The sequence below is a fragment of the Ptychodera flava genome, chromosome 6, assembly GCF_041260155.1.
Source record: "Ptychodera flava strain L36383 chromosome 6, AS_Pfla_20210202, whole genome shotgun sequence".
Classification (NCBI taxonomy): Eukaryota; Metazoa; Hemichordata; class Enteropneusta; family Ptychoderidae; genus Ptychodera; species Ptychodera flava.
Genome location: NC_091933.1, coordinates 16,628,177 through 16,650,971, shown reverse-complemented (window position 1 = coordinate 16,650,971; position 22,795 = coordinate 16,628,177). Strand labels below are relative to the sequence as shown.

Here is a 22,795-nt window from a genome sequence, read left to right as displayed (position 1 = left end):
TGTTTTCCCTAATTCTGTTTGAAAAGTTTGTTTGAGCAACACGGTTTTTTGGAGGCTGTAGTCCCCCGGGGGTTGAACATCTCTCACCTTGGATGTCAATCACAGCAGTTTACTTCAGACATCAAGCTGGCTAAGGATTCCGCGCCCCATCCGATATTTCTGCGACATATATGAAGTGAAAAACTTATCGCAGACAACATTCTGGCTTTTAAATATAGCAACTTGGACAGATGTTAGGAAACCAACTAATGCATTGCCGTGAGGTATTTGAAAGGATGCCTCTCTTTCCATTGACATTTTCAGGACTGTATACAATCTGGTGAGTTGACTCTGAGTACTGATTTGATTAACTCTGTCTGCAGTAAGCATTTCAGAAAAGATTACCGGTATTTTGAATGAGGATTAATCCCACAACAAGAGGGCCAATTAATTTTTGATAGAGAAAAGCATTTTGAGCTAGTTTCAAAAACATATTGGTATATGTAACCATAATTTCTCTATTTGGTGTGTTTCTTACATACTAACTCTGTGAACTGTGTGCCTATTTTGTGAACTGATTTCTCAGTTTGGTATGTAAAATATGGGGAAGTTTTCGACACACTTTCTCAAAGTTCACAATTTAATGGTTAGAGTTAGTTAAATGTGGGTCACGTTCTCATACTTCCTGATTGTAAAGTTAGACTATTGGCTTACACGTACACTTTCACCAAATCCAGTGTCTAGCCTTTATTTCAAAGACCTGACTACTTGTGTACATAGCATGGGCTAGATACATGTACATCCCTCATATTTTTGTAAGTAGGTAAGTTATAGATGGTCCATTTTAACATGGAAATGAAACTAATTGTTCCAAATTGAAATTACTGTACATTTATTCTTATTGGCATTGTCTTGGCTATAGTCTGACGTCAAATGGTATTCATCCCTGGCCAGAAAAGAATTTATTTCCGTATGTACAGTTTGTTAACATTTCCAGAAGGATTGTGTTCCAATTATTTATTTGATATTTAACTTTTCTCCTGGACAAGTTAAACATCACAGGTCACCTATCTTATGTCTTTGAAACCTAACAGTACTACAAAATCAAGAAACGAAAAGATTTATGTTTTGTGGAATTTTGATATTTCACGAAAAGATAGCGAATCTGATATTTAGAATGTTGGTGGATGACAGTTTGAAATGTGATAGCATTGTGGGTTCACACTGAGTTACATTTAGTTAATTCAACTTGCCTTGTTGAACTGTAACTGCCTGGGAGAAAGATGATAGTTTCCCCAGAGTATCTGAAATCCATTTTTCCAATGTATGGGGTGTCATTAAACCAGCCTACAGATTTCCTAATTTTTTTTCACGAAACGCAAATTTCTGGTCAATATTTCTCAAAATTCTCTTGTTACCCCCTCCAAATAAAATAGCATGAATCCCACACTTGCTCATTTAACCTTGTCAATCACAGGCTCCTATTTTTAGATGCTGACAAGAATCAAGGAAGTCTCATTGAACATGACAAGGCTTTCCATGTGTGTCAGTTTTTACGAAACTTAATATTCAACACACGTCACGCATAGTTCACTCCGATGACCTTTGCTATTATTTTTAATGCACAATGGTAACATATGGACATCTGTGTTGCATGGTATAGCGGGTCAATAGATGTTTAACTCAACTGAATTCAATACATAAAATTAGCAACCCATGTGTACTCTGTACACCCTGACATTTAAAAATTCTGAGTCATAAAAAATACTTAAAAAACTGAAACTGTGGGCCTGTGCATGAACAGAATATGTGATTCTGCCATTGTTTCTGTACAGTATACAGGCTTAGCTCCACACATCAAGTTGAAGCTGTAAATATTGCAGAACTGTACTATAGGATCGTTTCCTGCCCAAAAGAGTGAAAACTGTTTGCTTTTTAATTGTATTAGCATTCAAGATCTCACTCGTCTCAACATAGTCTTTGTACAGTGTTCACTATTGAGTGAATTCTGACAATTGTAATGATGTGCATTTTACAGTCACCTTAGGGTCACCATGATATCACTTCACAAATCTTGTGGTGTCTTAAATATTTCACTGCAATGATTTCTTAAAAGTAATTGTGCAATTCAGTACATTTTGGTGATCATTATCTCGTCATCTGTCTATTACAAGAATCTCACACTTTGACTAAAAGGGCCTCGTTAGATAAAGTAGGTGGAATTCAACTATAACACTTGCGTCCTCAAATTTGAAGAAACCAGATAGTTATTGATTTAGTTAGACATGAAGGGCATTGGTAATATGAGTTCATGATTGACAGACATACTGGACAATATTTTTTCTGTAAAAAGGAATATTTTAGTGTTTTCTCAGTGATCTTGTAATTTCCCAACAATTATGAAGGCGTACACTTAATTTTTTATTATATTGGGGAAGTGATAGTGTCTGGCAGGAAAAGGGTTAATGAAGTCAATTTTGATGGTTCATGTTTTTTTGCTGTATTAGCATGAATAAGATCAGCAGAAAGACCGAGAATGTTAAAGGATTTGTTTCAGGTTCAGATTGTGGAACAAAGCTTTCTGATCACCAGTCATGAATCAATAGGAAATTAAGCATTCAAATTTCTCACTTGGAAAATATAGCATCTGTGGGTCATATACAGTCTCCTTAGACTGCATGTATTCTTAGCTTTGCTATGTGCTTGCTGTGTGACCAAATCAATCAATCATATCAAAATATGATGTGTAAAAATCATGTTTTAATTGTTAGAATCTGAGTATAATTTTTGTGACGGTCATCGCATGATGTCAGTTTTGTATTTGTCAATGTCATTGCTGTAAGTTTGACTTCAAATCAATCATAGCAGATGTAATAACATAATGTAAAATGTAATCTGAGTAAAGTACCGGTACTTATTGATGTTGTTTAAACCAAGACGTTAGTTTTGTGCTCTCAGTTGGCATGAAATATGAATACTGACTTGAGTTGAGGCAGAAAAATGTAGGATCATTATGAGCTTTCAAATGTAAAACAGAATGATAATTTTTCATGTAAATATTGAAATATGACTTTGCATGGATTGTATGGAATATGAAGTCATTACTATTGAGAACGCAATCAAGGTGCTTTGTTAAGGCTCCCATTCTGTTGCTCTGTGAGGGGTTGACATTATTTGAATTCCCTGTTTAAATTGCTTCTCTCATTCTGTCATAATAGCCTGCAACCATCAATACTCTGACTAATGTTAGGTAACTTCAACAGCCAAACAATATCATAGTGCATACTTGACCCGTCCAAAGACCTGGAAAGAAAAATGGACTAATTCTAAACCCATGTTGATTGGTTTTGCCCGGCAGGCTTTGATGACAACTCAGCTTTCAAGAAATGTTTTCCCCTCCTTTATGTGGGTTTGTATTACAACCCACGTAATCACTCCATGAAGAAGTAGGAGTTTTGCAGTAATTAGATAAAGCATGCTGTGATAGCAATTTCTTACTAGTGAAAATTGTAACATTTAAGTCTTTTCACTGCCATATTGGTGAGGGGTTTTACATCAGTTGGGCGGGGGAGGGGGGGGGAATTGGGTGGACATGTTGACAGTGGAGGGGATGAAGGCAAAATGATTTTCCAAGGAGACTAGTCATATTGCTCAACAACTGAGGTAGATTCTAATATATTGTAGCTGCTGATCAGACGATGTCAATTATTTTATGGAATTTGCCAATGGGAATATTCATGCCTTTCTGATTTTCATTTGGCAATCTTATCGATTGCATAAAGTACATGCAACTGCTGACCTCTTTGTTATTTTAACATGTACAAGCTTCCCAAAAGATTCTTGACATTCAGGCAACATGTATGCACTGATTTTTAGAGTAAATTTTGTTTTCTCAGTCAACTAGGCAGAGCAAGTGAACCAGTGCTGTGGAAACCGATATGCACTTACTTCTATATGTGGTACATCAATAATAGCCATGATACCAGCAGTGGAGGAAAAAATAGAAATGAAAAACACAAAAAAAGCGCTGCGTGCACTTCCGCATTGAATTACTAGCCCCATGTCACTAAGTAGCAACAATACACAAGTATCTGACATAGTTACGTTTGACTTATCAACCCTGGATATCATTTATCATGGCAGTGCTGTCACTTATTTGGCAGATAATAGGCTGGTAGTTTTGCCGCGAATCTTCGAGTGAGGGCGCTGTGAGAATAAAATGCGCCTTGGACTCTGAGAAGGCTGTTGAATTTCTTTCTAGGGGACACATGTTAGAGATATTGTTCTCTCTAAATAAATGTACAGTTTATCCAGCTTACCAGTTCTGACAGATTTAGTGTGTAATATCCGTTAAAAAAATTGGCGTTCTCTTCCTGCCTCTGATCGATGAGAGCAGTTAATATCAAAGTAACTTAGCTGTGAATGACATATACGGCAATATACAGACTTAAAAGACTTCAGCTACAGATAGTGGATCATGATAAACCAGGTAAAGTATGCAGGGAAGCTATAAAAAAATATCTAATCTTGGAAAACACTGCAATTTCCTTCGATACCGTCGCTTCCAAACAGAGTTTCATATCAAGTTGAAGATTGCAGGTTGTGCTAAATGCATAGTCGTAAAGTGGTACCGATCTGGTTTTATCAGGAGAATGGATATTGAAAACATCTACCGGATTTTTAGCTTTAGATTTTCTTTAACCCAAAAAACATAAAAAACTGCTTACAAATCTTGCATTTGCTGCAGATATTTTTCTCTTTAATGTAATGGAAAAGTGTTGTTAAAGTTTTCTCTTTAATGTAATGGAAAAGTGTTGTTAGGAGTAGTGTTTTGAAAATTGATCTCCAATACCTTTGTCACGTGTCTATGGAATCTATTGTTATTTTTGTTCCATTTTGAAATGTACTGTTGCAAACTTTGAATTCCAGATATTGAATACAGTTTTCGTGCCAAGTTCATATTTCACCATCAGGTCAAGTTCATTAAAGGCACAAAAAATTGAACATTTGAAGGCCCCTGAAGTCATAGATGCTGTAAACATGATTTTTATGGACTAAAGCTGTTGGAACAGAACAAGCCAAACATGTGGAAATACGTATGGTGTTGCTCAATACTGCTTTTCACTGAGTTGGCTGATGAGAAAATGATACTGTCTGGCAGGAAAAGGGTTAAGTTTGTGTACCAATTTGTGTACCTTGTAGCATAGGTTCCTTTCCTGATGACTCTCAGTAGCTCTGTTTTAACATCAGGAAATGAAACTTTTACTGTGTGGTGAATCTGATATAAATTAAGCTACATTTCTGGCCTTTATGATGCACACTAATTTGCAAAATTTCCAAATTTTTTGAAGCGATAAGTGACAATGGCTGCAATTAACATGACACAAACAAATAAACCTAGATTTTATAACATTTGCATTGTTTTAGTCAATTGTCTTTGTCACAAAGGAAAAAATAAAATTAGGTACCAGTAAAATGTCAGCAGGTATAGTCATAGGTACAATACATGTCCTTTACACAGACTATCATAAAATAGTGTGGGAAAGTTGCTGTCTTCCATTTTGCTATTTCTGTCCCTCTCAATATATTTTGGAAGATTCTACCTGGAATTATGCACTTTTCCCATAAGATCATTAGGACTTTTAAATTAAGAAATAAATATTTGTTGATAAAAAGAAAAGAATTGTTTTGGTGCCAATTTATGTAAATTGCCAAGTCGCTATACTAATGAATGCATTAAGAGCTATATAAATTATTTCAGGTCATCAAAATTTATACTGATATTTAGGCTCAAGCAGTAAAATTCAGCATTTTTTATAGAGACAAATACATGTAATACAGCCTTAGGGTGTTATAACACAGCAGTCTACTCTAACTTTTAGTAAGCCTAAATATGGAGGAATGTAATTGCATGGCAAATTGTCTCATTATAAGATGCAATCCAGCTGGTTCCATATTGTACACCGTCCCTTTTATGAATTCCCATCTGAACACGCTGATGAAATATTTCTATGCAACCGTAGGATTGTGCTATATTAAAAATACTCCGCTGAATGATGATGAAATATGGAAGTCGTGCGGATGAATTTCTTTGGATGATCAATTATTAGTGTTTGGATGTAGCAGACTGTACTATCTCTTTGCTATCTCCAAGCACTGGCTTTTCCATGAGGAGCCCGGGACGTTTCCATTTCATTTCTTGTGTGGTCTTTTTTAGGGGAAATAATTTTCATGGATGTTTGACACTCTCCTTTTACTTACATGTACATTCCGGGGGATTACCTCAGGCCAGTCTGCAGTGGTAAAGGGATTTTTATGCAGAAGGTGAAGGACTCCATGATGTTTTTTTCCATTCTGTGAAAATGCAGAACTTATCTGTACAGTTGCTTTTTGTGTCCTTACAAGCCTTTTGTGACTATGAAGATATGTTTCTGTTCTTATTGCTGCAGAAATTTCTTCAAGTAAAATTTAGTGTCCATGGTAAAGTGACACCCAAAACCGGATATGAAAAATATAGTATCGGTACAGCAATAATGATGTCATGTACTTTCCTGTGAGTTCAACAGTATGCTGGCTGCAGTTGTTGCAACATCACGATAAATCTACCATTGTACACAGATACCAATCTAGTATATACCAGTACTTCACCTCATACTTGTTTGTTTCACAAAAAATTGCCAGTAATAATTAAACATGGTATAGGTCTTACCATGGACCATCCATAAAAAAGGGTCTATGGTCTTACCCAATAAAAGAAAGAAAAGGAATAAAAAGTGAAATAATGAAATCTGGCAAAACCAGACACAATTTTAACGGGCAGGAACTGGAAATCCTTTTACGCACTTCCCCAGGATAAATATATCTCAGCGTGTACAATTATAGACATGTCATCAGCCAATTGTAACGAGCCTTTGTAGGAGTGAGGTGGAATGTGATTGGCTGTACAATAATGTAATCATTAATGTGAAAGTAATATGTGAAATTTGTGCCAACCATGACCACAAAATTATTCAATAAACTGATTACCATAGTATCTTAAGCACATTCAGTGCAGGATTTAAGTTATTTTGTTGTTGTGCATGGTAATTTTTGTGAATTTGTTTTGACCGTTCACAGGATGAAGTCTCACCATTCATACCGGTAACACATGATCAATTTTCATAGACTGTAAAACTTTACAATGGCAGCTACACATCCTTAGACTTTAATAAGTCTGTAGTTGGTCTTATGCGGGTATTTTTCGCTTTTAGACTTGTTGAAGAGAAAATGAAATGCCTTGAGTATAAGTCATATTTGATGGACAAGGAGGAAAGTGAGAATTGTTAAATTTTTAATAGGAGAGAGAGAGAGAGAGAGAGAGAGAGAGAGAGAGAGAGAGAGAGAGCATTTGGTAGACTGTTCAGGTGCAATGGTAATTCAGGAGAAAATTGAGAAAAACACTATTATATTAAAAACATAATTTGCTCACCTAGGTTATAAAAATATTATTTAATGTGCTAGACAAAAGCAGTTGTGAAGCTCTAATTTAGTATTCACCAATTATGTCGTTGATTAAAATTACAATAGTAATATCTGCATGCCATGCTTGGCTGAACATGAGGTCAGGCAAATGAGCATTTCTTTGTCTTGTTAAGTCTGTAAATTCATCATTTTGCACATTTCCTGTGCATGTTACCAGCTGTCGATGGTAGGACAGTGCAGATGTGCAGTCGGCAGACTGTTATCTAGATCAAGCCACAGTTGAGTACCACATGTTCCTGAATTCAGAGCCCCTATAACGAGGGTCTGGTGAAATTTCCCAAAACGCAGTGATGGCTGCTATATAATTTGATGTGGGTGATGAATAAAGCAACATGTACAATAAAGCTGAAAGTCAGGCTTTTGTGGTAGTGTTAGACTTTTCGTTTTCTATCCTGTTGGTCTGAGCTATTTTTGGGTCCGAGCGGTAACTGTTGTTGGTACTTGCACCGATACGTCACAGTGAAAATGTAAATTACTCCCAGTCAGGTTTTAGCATAGTTGGTCATGTGATCGGAGCAACTCCATCTTTAGTGGTCTTTTCACTGCGGTGCCAAATTTCCAATCACCATCATGTGTCATCAGGTGGGCTGTGAAAAAAGTGACAGCCAATGAGGTATGATATATTTGATGATGCTTCATAATTTCAGACAGTAACATATTTGAATATTTGTAACGACAGCATGGTATGGGTATCTGTTTCACTTGATGTCTAACCGTATTCCTTCCGTGATCTCACGTAACTTCTATAAACTCTGACCGTCATCCAGCAGATAATTATCCCCCAGAACTGATGTGTTGTTAGGCATTATCGCACCAGAATTCACAGGTTTGTAAATTGGTTGTATTCTGACGTGAAAAAATACACATTTTCTGTGTGTATGTTCTTTTGATAGCATGATATACTGTATATTTTTATGCCGGCTTTGCCTGTACATCTGTGCATGCAAATTACCTCCAAAAATATGGCTAGCATATTTTTGAAATTATTGACTGTGTTGCTGTATTGCGCATTGCTTAGATGTGTTACTGGCGAATTGTACACGTACTATTGATTCAAACAAGACTTTGCAATACTGTTTCAATGGCTATGGTGTATAGTACATGTATGTTTATGTAGTCCATATTGTGAAGTCTGCTGTGGGAAAATTTATGCTTTATGAAATGTCAGGGTGCAAGTGGTACATTGCTTTTCTCTGTACTTTTGCCCCCTGTGGTTTCTGATTCCCACATATTTCAGTAAGCCTTAAAAGAATTGGCATCAGATTTCATGGAAATACTGCAAAAGAACATCTCTAACTGCAGAAATCCAGACTTTCTGGCAGTTATCATAATGATTGAATGTGTCAGTGTGAATCCAATATTGTATGTGAAAATATTGCAAGTATTCTATTTTAAGTTTCACTGACATGACACAACTGGCTCCAAGCATTATCCTAATATCTGTATTCATTAGCATACAGGTATGTGTTGTCGTATGGATATTTTCCCAGTAAATTAGAAAAAAAATCAGCGTAAAATTTTAATGTATGCTACAAATGGTTATTCAGTCAAATTTTCAATGTGTGGATCAAATCATGCAAGTCCAAGTTATTACTTGTAGGATCAAAGTTACATAATGTAAATTTTCTGTCAAGTTGTATTTATGGTTTACTGTTTGGAAGTGATCAGAAAATTTCATGTGTCCAACAGTTTTTTGAGTCAGTTGTTTTGTTAGAGTTTCAATAATAGCTTGAGATCCTGATGTGCTGGCCTAATGTCAGCATTTTCTCTGGTGGGAAATTGAATAACCGTTAGCTTTTCCAGAGTATGATGACATCATCTCGTATAAAAAGTGCATTTGGCAGTAATCAAGTTCATCTGGAAAAATTTGCTACTTTCCCATGATGGAATCAAGACCGATACACGTGGCTAAACTGGTTTTGAAATGTCACAGAAATGTTCTCTCAGTGTTTTGGTATCATTGTCTTTGACTTCTCACTGCCCGGCACATTGTCAAATTGTCCTGAAACATTCATTGGAATCCAATTTCCATCATTTACACTTAATTTAATTTTCAGACCTGTATCATAGGAGTTGGAAAAAGGGGAAAAGCAAACACCAAGGGATCCATTATCACATTATAAAGAGTTCTTGATAGACATGATAAGTGGGAAAATAAAAATCTCCAGTCAAATATTCACCATAAAATTGGAATATTAGAGCACCCCATTGTGACCAATTATTCAGGACTCATCTACTACTGTAATCACAAAAGTGCTTTCAAAGCCGTTCACTGTCTGGCTGTCGTCGTCATCAGCATGGTGATAATACATCACATGCAATCAATAGCTAGAAGTGTGTACGTACAGTGGCTTTGGCTGAGCTTGGAGACTTTCTGCCTATATGTAATGGATGTATGTGTGTATGAGTCTCGTGTGTGTGCGTGTGTGTGTGTGTGTGTGCGCACTGTGTGTGTAATATATGTATATATATTTATAGATAGATGAGAGAATGTGTGTGTAATATATATATATATATAGAGAGGAGAGAGAGAGAGAGAGAGAGAGAGAGAGAGAGAGAGAGAGAGAGAGAGAGAGAGAGAGAGAGAGGGGGGGGCTGTTTACAATTTCAGACCTGCTGTAAAGACATCAACTGCAGTCTTCAGAATAGCCAGGGAAGTACAGTTGTGTTGATTGATCTTTTCCAAAAAAGCATTTAGAAAATTTGTCATCAATTGTTCATGGCATATCAATTTGTGACAATGTTCTGAGATAAAATTTGATGAAACTCATTTGAAGAAAAGAGTTGGATCTTGCAACTTTGATATCAAAATATCCCTTCAAATATTTTGTACATCTGTCCAGTCAATGTCAGTTTCACATTTTAATACATTCAACTATAAATACGTGTAAAAGAATAAAACACAAACTGAATGCCAAGAATTGATCTCAACGGGATATCTTTACAGATTTTATGTGAGATGTGGTTCCATAGGAAGTGTCCTATCTGGCTGTGAATATTATGTATCACATGACTCATTGCTCAAAACTCAATTAAACACTTCTTTTGTTTCGGCAGACACAATTGCATATGCCAAAATATCCAATCATTTGAAATGAATTGGATCTCTCTCCTGAAATTGACAGCGTAATTCAGTCATGGGACCCAGAATTGACCCTCAAGGATACAGCAATTAAACAGCACACACCTTTGTTGGCAAGTCACAAGCAATTATCTCTTATACTGTATTCCGCACACTATTACAGAATGTGAAATAATAAGAGGGGCTTTCATTGCAGACTTTTCACTGTTTAATAGGACACCTAGTTTTAGTAGCTGAGGGGTTACAATGTAACAGGTTAAGGATAACTCATGCAATGAAACTGAAAGTTTTAAACTTTAATTGCCCTTATTTCCTGTTCAAAGAAATGATTAACTATTTTCTTTCATAATTGAGAATAAAAATCAGTGGTTATGGTACTGATGTTAGATTGGAGAAGCAAAGAAGATGAAAATTACCAATATTTATAATTCAAAATGGCTGCTAGTCCCTATGTTAACTCAGGGGGAAAATTTTAATTCCGAAAAAACGGTACTCAGAAAATGTCTTCATCTCCACAGACTTCAAAATGAGTCTACAGAATCAGTAGACAAGCAAATATTGTAGAAATTTGAGTGTCAGATTATCTGTCCCAGAGCACATTCTACCTTAGAAAATTTGTGCCTTGAAACGGAAAAAAAATGAAAATGTAGCTCAAATTTTCCGTAAGCACACTTTGAACCATTATTTTCAAAAGCAACAATAAAAATTAGGGATCCTGGTGCATACTTATGAACCAGATGAAAAATTACTTATCATTTATCAACACTTGAATTCAAAATGGCTGACATCCCTGTGTTAACTCTACGAGAAAAAAATTAAAATAAAAAAATTTCGATTTTCAAAAAAATAAACTGCTTTAAACGTTGTTCCCAAAGTCACGGGGAGTCAGTGAGCTTCAAAATGAACCCCCCAGAAGTGGTAGACCAAAGACATTTTGTACCAGTTTTTGAATTTGAATGTCCTATCTTAGTGCCTGTCTGTGTGTGCTCTTGCACCGCCTCAGATAAGGCACTAACACTGGGATGGAGAGATCTACAACAGGGATAAGTTACATTCACATTTTACTTCTCTTTTGTGTATCAAAGCAATTGATGTAAAAGTGGCTGATGTACCCTATATTTTCACACTGGCAAACAGGAGGAAGTTACAAGATATGTAATAGACCCTGTGTCCTGGTTGTGAAGTGGCCCTCTCATGTATATGAATAGTTGGTAGCTATTGAAGAGACAAATGCTTCAAAATGCACTTTCAGCCTGATGGTAACAAACCACTGTCCTTTTCTGTTGCAGTGAATCAGGGAAGTAGAAACTAGATTCCACAATTTACCTTTTATCCCCCTATCGTGCTGTCTTTTTTGTGCTCATGTCACATACTCATGTCATATATTTTACAACATACTTTTATCGGGCATTACAGTGAAAATGGGTGTGTGTACCATATATTCATGACATACTTTTATCGGGGCAGTACAGTGAAGATGGGTGTGTGTGTATCTATGTTTCACCTTTAACCTTTCTGTAGGTTGTACCGTAATCTGCTGGTACTTACTCTGTACACAAACCTGTAAAAATCGTACCTCTGAAATGAATATTATAAAAAAGAATGCTGACAGCAACAACGAAGACCTTACTTGATTCATTATCCTTCATTGTCACTTCTGCATATGCTGGTAAAAAACACAATTTGTTTCCAGAGATTTCAACTCAGTATTCTATTAACCCTTTTCCTGCCAAGTCCATATTTCACCATCAGGTCAAGATGGTTAAAATTAATGAAACACAATGTATTTCATATGATGTATTTTAACATAATGCTGTACATTTGAAGGCTGTTGAAAACATAATACTGTAAACTTGATTTTTTTTGGACAAAAGATGCTATAACATACCAAGCCAAGTGGGTGAAAATACGCCATGTTTTGGCTCAATACCGCTTTTTACTGATTTGGCTGATGGGGAAGTGATACAGCTATTACTGTCTGGCAAGAAAAGCGTTAGGGCAGCCCTTTGTTAATTGAATCTTGGTCAAAGTTAAACACAAATTTTACTTCCTGTATAAATCATGACGTTAATGTATGACGAACGTATGGAAATATGATATTATTGTGCAAGGCGTCAGTAACTGATCAGGAAATATTGTATATTCCACTTTCGATGAATGCAATTGTTTTTTTAATAGTAATCCCACATTCATTTATTTCAATGTAACAATAAAAAGTGCTAACAGTTTAAGTGAAATACAGGTATTTCATTATCGATAATTTTTGTAAAAGGAGTAAATCAGCCAGTGTTGTAGATAAACAATAGGCATTTTATAACATTGGATGTATATTCTTGGCAATATTTAAGCTAAGACGTTTTCCGGTTCACTTACAATAGCATTGTCCACTACCTATAACTTACCAGTATATGACTTAAATTGAATACTTATATTAACAATCCATTTTATTACAATTTAGTCTTACCAGTACTAGACATGCTTTATGCTTGCTAGGACCGTATTATATATACCGGAACAGAGGTGCTTGAAATTGCTTCACCGTACACGATACTAATGTTAAAAATATTAAATAAAGTGACACAATATTTTTGATAAGATATGTAGACCACAAAGTGTATTTGCATTGCAATTCTTAGTCAATTTTTTTAAACTCACTTTTTAGTAAAACTAGAGTGCTGTAAGGTGTACACGTAAATTTACAAGATTTGTTGTGAAATGGTTCGGTTTTTCACTTGACTGTGACTCTAAATCAGTCTCCAATAGATATTCCACACTGCATACATCTTCTGTGTTTATATTGCTTAGACCCTATACGTCGCTTACGGCCTCCGTGCCTCCGACCCCACTCCCCTGAGGCACAGAGGCTATAACTGACGTATAGGGTCTGGGCAAGTGTTTATAGTGTGTTCAGGGTATGTACCTCAGTAGTGCGATGATGTCACTTTGTCTCCATACACATTGTGGTGTTTTTTTCTGTGATCCCGCTGTGAACAATCAGTGCTAGACTGGAAAGATGGAATAACAAAAACAATTACTTTCCAAGGTGCAAACTGATAGGGGGAGTTCCCTATCTAGGCATGGTATGTCCCAGGATGTGTTTATGTGTGCCAGGCACACTAGCCTTTCCTCTTTTTTATCAAACGACGAAAGACTTTCGCTTCCGTGGACACTATTCAGACACTGTCAGTGGAGTAAATAAAGCTGCATCTCTCAGGAACGTTGAACTTCATTTCTCAGTCGAGGGCAGTTCAACAGTTTGCTGTTAATCGAGATGTCTTAATCTGTCTTGGTAAGTGATATTTGCATTAATCAAGTTTGAAATTTTTTTCTGAAATCTGGTTTTCAAGTTCTACCTACTGTCACCTTCTGGTATTTCTGTTATCGTCGAAGACCTACTGTCACCTTCTGGTATTTCTGTTATCGTCGAAGACCTGTTAAACTCATACCGATATCTGTACAAGGACTGTAAGGAGGCATTTACGCTATCATGTAAATTCACTTTCCTGTGTTTTGGTGTACAAAGGGGATACCAGATGTGCACGCAACATTGAAATCAGAGTTTGCGTAAATTATAATGAAAAGTGAGTGGGAGCTTCATTTCCATAGATGGCATTGGTTCAGGCTTTGTTTCATTCAGGACGTCCTAGAAAACCTGCAGAACAAGGTTAACAGTTCATAGCTACAGGACAGACAAGACAATCATTGTGGCTGGATCGTGCTTGTCTCCCATAAAGGGCGAGAACAACTTTAGATTCTTTGGCTGAGTTCGTTGTATGCAGGTCAGTAGTGTTGCTGTTTTAATATTTCCCTATAAAAGCCGGGTTTGATTGATAACGTTTTTCAAATTGCATACATGCATAGAACTTCAAAGGCATGGTATACTCACATCCATCAGTGCTTACAACACATTCAAGGATGTTACATAATTTCTAAGAATATGTTCTCCTACTTTGTCAAACAAACATGTTTTTTCAGGGTCACTACAGGTCGCACAGTGGACGTGTTTAGTCTTTTGAGGTACGTGTATCATTGCTGTTCGAGGAGGGTGAGTGTGGAATTGGTTTTCTCTTCATGATCATTTAGCCAGACAGATACTATAAATATGGTTTTTCAATATCGTTGTGCACAGTACAGCATTGTATGTGTGGTATATTGAACTATTGTGACAGGACCTTATGGTATGTACTGTGTACGGAAACTTGATGAGCTTCTCCTGTTATTTCATTCAGTAGAACTAGATGGCAGAAACTCATTTGTCAACAAGCAAATGAAAAATTATTGCCTCTGAGTCTGTAACGATTGCTGATCAAAAAGTCAACTAGCATGGCAAGGCAATTCATGATGACTACAATCAAATATGATACTTGCTATAAAAATGTAATGTGTGTAAACATGGCAGAAAATTATCTCTTGCAAGTTACCTTCTAAAATGATAATGTAAGTTATGTGTAATGTTAGCCTATTTTATCTTCTCCAGTTGCCTGGTGTGTAAGGTACTGCTAAATTTCTGATATCTTGTGGAAAATGTATGTTAAATTGAGAGAAAAACTTTTGCATGGGTTCAACAATGGAGAAGATAAATAAGCTAACATTACACATACCTTACGTTATCGCTTTTAAGAAGGCAACTTGCAAGAGACAATTTTCTGCCATCCCGTTGAAAATGTAAAATGTATGTTAAATTGAGAGAAAAACTTTTATATGGTTTAACACGTAAGAAAGAATGGCGCTGGGACACCATACTAAATGATACTGCCAGGGTAGTTTACTTGTATCTTTCTGATTGTAATGATACATTGGTGTGTTGATGAAAACTGGTCTCAAGTTTACATGTGGATTCTTGACTAATTGCATTCCTCTGGAAGGGCACTGACTTGACACGGTTTTCCTTTTGGTTGTGCCATCCTTCCGCTATCGGAATGACAGCCCCGTGGAAATTTATCACGTTTTATGGAGGAGTTTAAATGTTAGGGAGGAAGTTACTCTGGCCACAGAGTTCAATGTTTTCAACTAAGTATTCCCACCAAATGGTCTTTGGAAAACAGACTTGACATCAATGGTCATGTTGTGAGGTCAGTTGAACACACGTTTTGTCCACTTTATGATGTTAATGCAGAATGCCGGGATAATGGGCCGCACTATATCTTTACCTCTCAGAAGTCTTGTAACTTGGTACTCATTGACATAGCCAATATCCAGTTTTTCCCCATAAATTTCCAGAAGATATTTACTCTTTCGATCATAGCCTGTTACAAATTTTGCTCATAGATGAACTTCATTGCATTGTTGTTGCTCTTTAGTTTAACTTGAATTTGAAATATTTAAATAACCTACAAAATATACATGTACCTTTGACCCATGGATATGTTAATGTAGAAGTATAGAATTGCGATTATATGTCACATCCTGCCTACTTAAATTATGGCTATATGCAGTCTGGTCAAATGTTAAACAGGCATCACACGATATTGTAGTTCCATTTGATATGAAATCTGTTACCTTTCAGAAATCACATTCACAAGGCATACTGATATATGTGTCTAGCAAAACATGTGAGATGAAACACGCTTCACGTAATAGAATAAAATCACTTCAAACATCATGTCATCAAGTAGTTAAACCAATATTTCAATATTAAAGCCAATTTTTTACCATTAAGACTTGATGTTAATGTACATTCTTAAGTTAGTGGCCAGAACTGATTCCATAAATTTTTGTCGTATTGAGTAAGCTCAAATTTTTCTGTATTTGAAATGTACTATAGTAATGATACATACGAAATGTGTCATATGTTATGAATAATTAATAACCTTGACGAAGAATTACCATGAAGAGAACCAACAAAGTGAAAGGGAAGCATTTTGGATGATATCACATCACGGACATTATGTCATATTTGTCAAACAAACATATATAAATAGATACATACGAGATGCCAGGATAAAAATGTAAAAGTTTTGAAGCAGCAGCTGTGTATCACAGCCAAAAAAAGGCTATAAACTGTGAGCTATTTGAGACAGGAATGACGTGACCAGTGAACAGAGTAACCTGAACTCTTTGTCCGCCTTTGGTGTATGTGGCACCACATCCTATGTGGTGTTGGGTGTGGTGATTTGACAGTCAATGTCAGATGATTTTTGGATTACGCAGATTATAACTGATGTGAATGGAGTCACGTACCCAGGTACTGCCATGCTTGTTGACATCAAAGGTAAACTACATGTAATTGTAATGTAGTATCTGTATGGTATACTGTTAAACCCTGACTGTATGGAAAGGCAACTGACAAGTACCGATACATACATGTACCAGTGAATACTGGTAGGCCATACATTATCTGGTTTTGTTGTCTTTCTCAGTTTCACTTCATAAGTGTAATTTCCAATTTAGTGTATGCCGACTGTCTAATGTTAGATTTTTCCACTATCTGAATGCATACCGGTATGTCATTCATCCACAATTTGGTATCACTGACTACGATTTAACTTGTCACATTCTTTTGACCATACTTCCACATCACTAACTAAAGAAGTCTTGCTGAGCAGTTGTGACTGTGGTTGATTTGACAGAAAACCCAGAAATCCCAAGTTGTCATTACTTGCAAGGAGTTGATGTGAGGGATCAACAGTCACTACCTAGACCTTCCATCTCTTGGAAGAAGTACACAGAAGAGTGATGACAATTTGCAAAAATTCATAAATTTATCTATTTAGTGTTGATTGGTATTTCCCAAGCATCAAGAAGGCCTACACAACAGCTCATTGGGCTGTGTGAGTGTTTTTTTTGTCATATTTACCTTATAAATTCTCATTGGTATGAACGAAAAAATCAGCTATGTAGACAATATGACCAGAAAGGAAAATGTGAAGTTTCTTATCTGACTGACCTACAAGAGAAAGACTTTCCTAGACGATGATATTGCAAACTTTCATTTGACTGTGATGTATTGCAGAGAGCTTTTGCATTTCTAGATTCTTGATAAACTAGAAACAGCATCTCTGAGCAAATATCAGAGAGGAATGAAATGGGCAAGCTCCATCATGTTTGTCTTTACCCCATAGAGTTTCTGACCAGTAGGTGTATTCATGTATCAGTCAGCTGGGGGTTGACTTGTTTAGATCATTGGGATAAAATATGATATCACAACATATTGCTCATATCAGAGTGTATGCCTTTCACTGTGTTGAGATTGTCACAGCCGTGACCCGGCGATGACCTTGGAGAGACTCCATGAAGGTACTGACACTGGGAGCCTGGACCTCCTTCAGTTGTGTCAACAGGTCCTGGCAATGCCAGACTGCCAAGTTTGCTTCTGAGAAATGTAAACAGTTCTGCAGTCCTGCTGACTCTGAAAAACTTGTGTATATTAAAGTAGGTTAGGGTGCATTGTCTCTGTTTCAGGGACAGTGAAGTCCTACTGTGTCCATGGAACAAATTTGTGACTTGGTTGTGTGTCTCTGGAGGAGGAGAGGTGATTTTCATGAGAAATTTCTGTGGGATTTGGTGGATTAAAACATCTACCTGTGTCAGGGATGGAGAATGTCAGAGTATTAATTTATACAATCAGTGATATGACTGATAATTTAGAGACCAGACACATATTCTTTGGAATAATTCAAAAGTTACACTGATATACATGTATATGTCAACAAACAAACTGGGCTAGTTATACTGCAGGAATTGTGGGGGAAAATAGGTCGACAAACACAGAATATGCACATATAATGGATAAAAAACGGTCTCATACACTACAAACTCCTTTCACATATTGATACAATTTGTACTAACAATGTCTGTGTTTAATACACTGACACATATGCACTGCAGTTTGATGTTTTTGCAATTGTTGGCCCTGGTGACTTACGACTTTTTTCAGTTTCGAAGGATGTAGTTTGACTGCCAGTGTCAAACAGACATGACACCATACCATATGTACGTGTCTAACAAGATTAATGTCTGCCGTATATAGATCCAAATTACATTTACCAGAAGCTGGGACTCTACCGGCACCAAAGCCCAACATGTCATATACTGTATCACTTCTTTGAGGAAGGAGATACTCTGGGTAATAATATGGCTAGAATATTAAACTTGTTCTTGTATGTATGTCGTGTATATCATGTTTGGTGTTCAAAGCAGATTCATACTGTTCTAAACTCTTAGGTACTTCTCCGGATATGATGATGTCATGTCGGTCGTAAGGTATGTGTGTTTGTGGTCTCTTCTTTCATTCCTCTGAGATGTCAATGAATCAATGGTTTGTGCCATACTCTTTGTGTTCAGGCTCACCGTGTGAGTTGAAGCCAGTGAACCTAACTGGGTATGATCAAGAAAATGTGATTAAATACATTCTTTAGTCATCTTTAGTTATCGTGTGGTATTCAAAAAATGCTTGGTAACCAGGACTGCAACCAGAGAGAGGTAAAGTTTAGAGCCAATGGTGATTGTGTGAATAGAACAGTGGAAATTGTTTAGAAGATGTTTCTCGTTGAAAAAAATATTTTATATGCACTGGGGTTCATAGTATCACATTCACAACATACAGCTGCATCGATACCAATGAATCATGGCTGCCTGTGAAATCTTATTGCACAGTGATACACAAATGCATTGTCAAATCTCTGCCTTGTGCATTCAGTTTCAAGTCAATTAAACTTGACTGTGTACCGGTATAAAATATCTGTCATGTCGATGCAGAAGCAAAGAAATGCCAGGATGAGCACTACATGTTGTCTATTATTGCACTGGTAACTGTGATAATTTTGGCTCTCTGTATTATGAGAGCGTTTCATCCTATCCGTATATTGTACTCGTGTTGTGAAGTTTGATTTGTACTGACTGTACATGTAAATGCTCCAGTGAAAGCCTTGAGTGTTGAGATCTGCGTGTGCCCTGCTCCAGAAGAATTTTGCATGCATTGAAAACATACACATTGCTCATTCCTTGAATATAAACACTGTAACTTGTGCTCTAAAGGGTCACATTGTTTGACGCAAAGCTGTGACCTACTCCATTGAGCTAGCCCCTACGCATCGCACTGGCACTAAATCCACTGTCTAATCAAAATTGATGTAACATTTCTTTCCGACTTAGATAGAGTCGGATAAATATTTACATGTGAAGCAGTCAAAGTGAGCCCTCGTAAAAGATTGACAAGAAATGGAAGTCGTATCTCCTGAATTTATCTCTAGACACAGATACGCTAAAAGATCAGGCCTGGAAGGATTAATCTTCCAGTCTTGGCTCTGGAATGCAGTTCTAGAAACTACTCTAATGTTTCATATTTTATGTTTTTCAAAACAGTTTGTATAATTATGCAGTTCTTGAAACAGCTTCTGAATTCAGTACCCTTGTATTGTAGTTTATTTTCCCAAGGAGAACTAAAATATTTAAAAACCTTGTACAATTATCTGTACAAGATATAAATTTCTTTGACTTGGAAAATATTTGTTTATTGAATACTTTAAGATTAAAGTGGCCTTGTGATCATGGTAGATGGCAAAGTCAATTGGCTATGACAACTTCAGACCAGACTAATTTTTTCTTTCCAAACACTTGGGATATTTGATGTGTATTGAACAGCCACTGTTTACATTACACTTGCATTCTGGGAAATCTTTGCCAGCCTTGGGCAAGCAATCTGAGTGAAATGAAGATTATGGGCAAATACCACAGTCTAAATGACCAGGATAGCTGAGTTGTATGCCAATGCTGCCGAGAAGGATGGACTGTTCTGAAGTTTAGAATACGAAGTATGTTTCTTACTACTTACAAGGCAAGTTTTGTGTGGCAGAGAGCGATGTTGAATACTTTTCCTGTCAGTTCATTGGCCCTCGAGAACTCAAGGGTCTATGGTCAGTTATACTGTCCCTGGTTTATGTGTGAGCTAGTTGTGTGAGCTAGTAGATGTCCAGCTGGCCTTGTTGTTGCGGTAAGGTTTCTCCTTGCAGTGATCAATTTCTAATTTCTGAACAGTGGAAAGCTTCCTCTTTCTCCGGCATTGTCTGGTTTCATCCTGCTGTCATGGCATTGTGGGTGGACTCATCCATGTCCCCTGTGTGGTGTTTATCAGTAAATTCCATGTGGAAACATTCGCAGTCATGTGTGTTATCGCCGGTTGCTTGTGTTGTCGTATAATTCGACTTCCCGAACATCATTAAAAACAGCGGAAGTTTCGGTATGGCTGTTTCAGGATGAAATGCAGTTGTGGTTTACTGTAGGTCAAATGTTGAATAACTTGAAATTGAAGCTTCATCTGTTATTTCTGGTGGACAAAATTAAATTGACGTTCAGTGTTCTCTGTGTAGATATTGACCATTGCATACCAGTATATTGTGGGATATGAATAAGTGACTGCAAGATTACAAGATGAACACCACATGAAAATGAGGAACCTGATAGTATGACATACAACAACAGAGATAAAAAACCCAGTCTTTTCTGAAGCAGAATTTATGAAAATGTTTAAATTGAGTTCCATATTTATAATGCAGGAGGTCAAAGGCCTGGCATATCCAATTTACCAAAGATTATATGCAAACTATGTGTTTTATTTTAAAACAGATATTTTCTACATGTAGCCGTGACATGGGCTTTTGAAAGTCTAACATACTGCATGTGACCTGTCCTGAAATACCAGGTAAAATTTGCTGTTGTCATAATGTATAAAGCTAAGGAAGCAACTGTTGAGAAGGGACTATACATGAGTCTGTGGAGTGCCCCACTATGCTGTCTGATCATCATAGGAATTTTACTGTCATGAAGTTTACTGTAACTAGAGAGCCATGGTATATATTCCGGCAGGTCATCTTTTATCTCACCTAAAAGTATTTGTATTGTTTACGGAACAAAAGGCCAATTGATTATTACAATTTTACATGCTTTCACGTATAAATTTACATGCACAGGTATTTTAAGGCGTCCACGATAATTCAAAATCGTTGACATAATTCACCGCGCACTGTCAATCAAACGGTGTACCAAATCTCAAAATAGCAGCCTACATCAGATCCGGGGTTGGTTGACATGACAACAGGGCTGATAAATCGTCAACGTAGTACTTGTACCGGCACAGTGCGCGGTTGTACTTTTGAACCTCCATGCAGGGTTATCTTTATTTCCTAAAAAAGTAATGTACACACCCACGGAGGTTCTCGCAGCGTAATATTCAGATCATAGTCATTCACCACAGAATTAAGGAAAGGCACAAGAGAGCAAGGTATTGTATTCTATGTATGCTTGAATATATTTGACTTCAAATAACTTATATATGTTGCTATGATCTTGACACTCACATGCTCAATTAATGCTTTTAGCGAATACGAAGCCGCTAGCACAGTCACAGTAAGCGAATATCACCAGCACTGTGGATACATGTATGTATGTTTGCCAGGTGTGAATACTTCTAAGTCTCTGATACTTTTCTTTAATTGCACTGTGACATCCTAATCATTTGCACACTTCCTCAACATTTCTGGGAATTTCCAAGTGAGCTGAGAAAGTGAATTGACAGATGTGAGAGATAGGTGCTGCAGACATCTTTGTTAAGTTCAAGGACTCATTCAATCGGACTATGAGTCATCCAACCCCATTGCACATTGTAGCAGAGCTGTCATATTGTATGAAGTCTATAGTGTAGCACAGGCATGTGATATTCGGCACGGGAGATGGTGCAAGTAACATATTTATGAGGTAATAACCCCGGGGTAATAATGTTATGGTAAATAGAGTTCAGCATCACCAGTATTTCATTCATTGCGGTATGGAATTCTGCAGTACCCACATGTCTTCCATCGTGGTATTAGTGTATTTGAAATATGCTGGCGGACTCAGGTAGGTCAGTAAATCTCATGTCTTGAAACTGGATTCAAAAATTTTTAATCCTGATGTGTGTATGTTGTACAAGCAATCAACATGTTCAGTTACCATGATCTGTCTGTCTCCAACTCTGTTGTCCATCGGGGAAATTCTTAGCGTTATCCTTGATATCATTGGCAGCATGCATGTATACATGTACATTGACCCTGGGGTTTTGATCACCACCTGGTTGACATTACTGTCGGTTTTCTTCAATCCAGTGTTTAAAGCTACAGTTTTTGGTGCTATTATAAATTGACATGGATCTCCAGATATTCCTATGAATTTTTGATTGCAAGTATTTTATGGTTGAATTGAGGTTTTCCCTGTAGTGTCTACTGTCTCAATTTCAATAAT

At 36.8% G+C, this 22,795-nt stretch overlaps 1 protein-coding gene across 26 annotated transcripts in view; it reads left to right on the top strand.

Moving 5' to 3' along the window:
* The window catches only part of LOC139134984 (IQ motif and SEC7 domain-containing protein 1-like), a 76,692-nt gene that overhangs the window by 19,426 nt on the left and 34,471 nt on the right, over positions 1-22,795 (top strand). For 2 of the 26 annotated variants that reach the window (XM_070702131.1, XM_070702127.1), the window contains exon 1: positions 13,723-13,871. The exons of 14 other annotated variants lie outside the window; for them this stretch is intronic. Coding sequence is in view for 3 of the 12 variants with exons in the window: in XM_070702115.1 (XP_070558216.1) it covers positions 231-319 (89 nt within the window). In the remaining 9 variants the exon portion in view is untranslated. 10 more of the 26 variants (XM_070702115.1, XM_070702118.1, XM_070702122.1 and 7 more) reach the window with 10 other exon arrangements.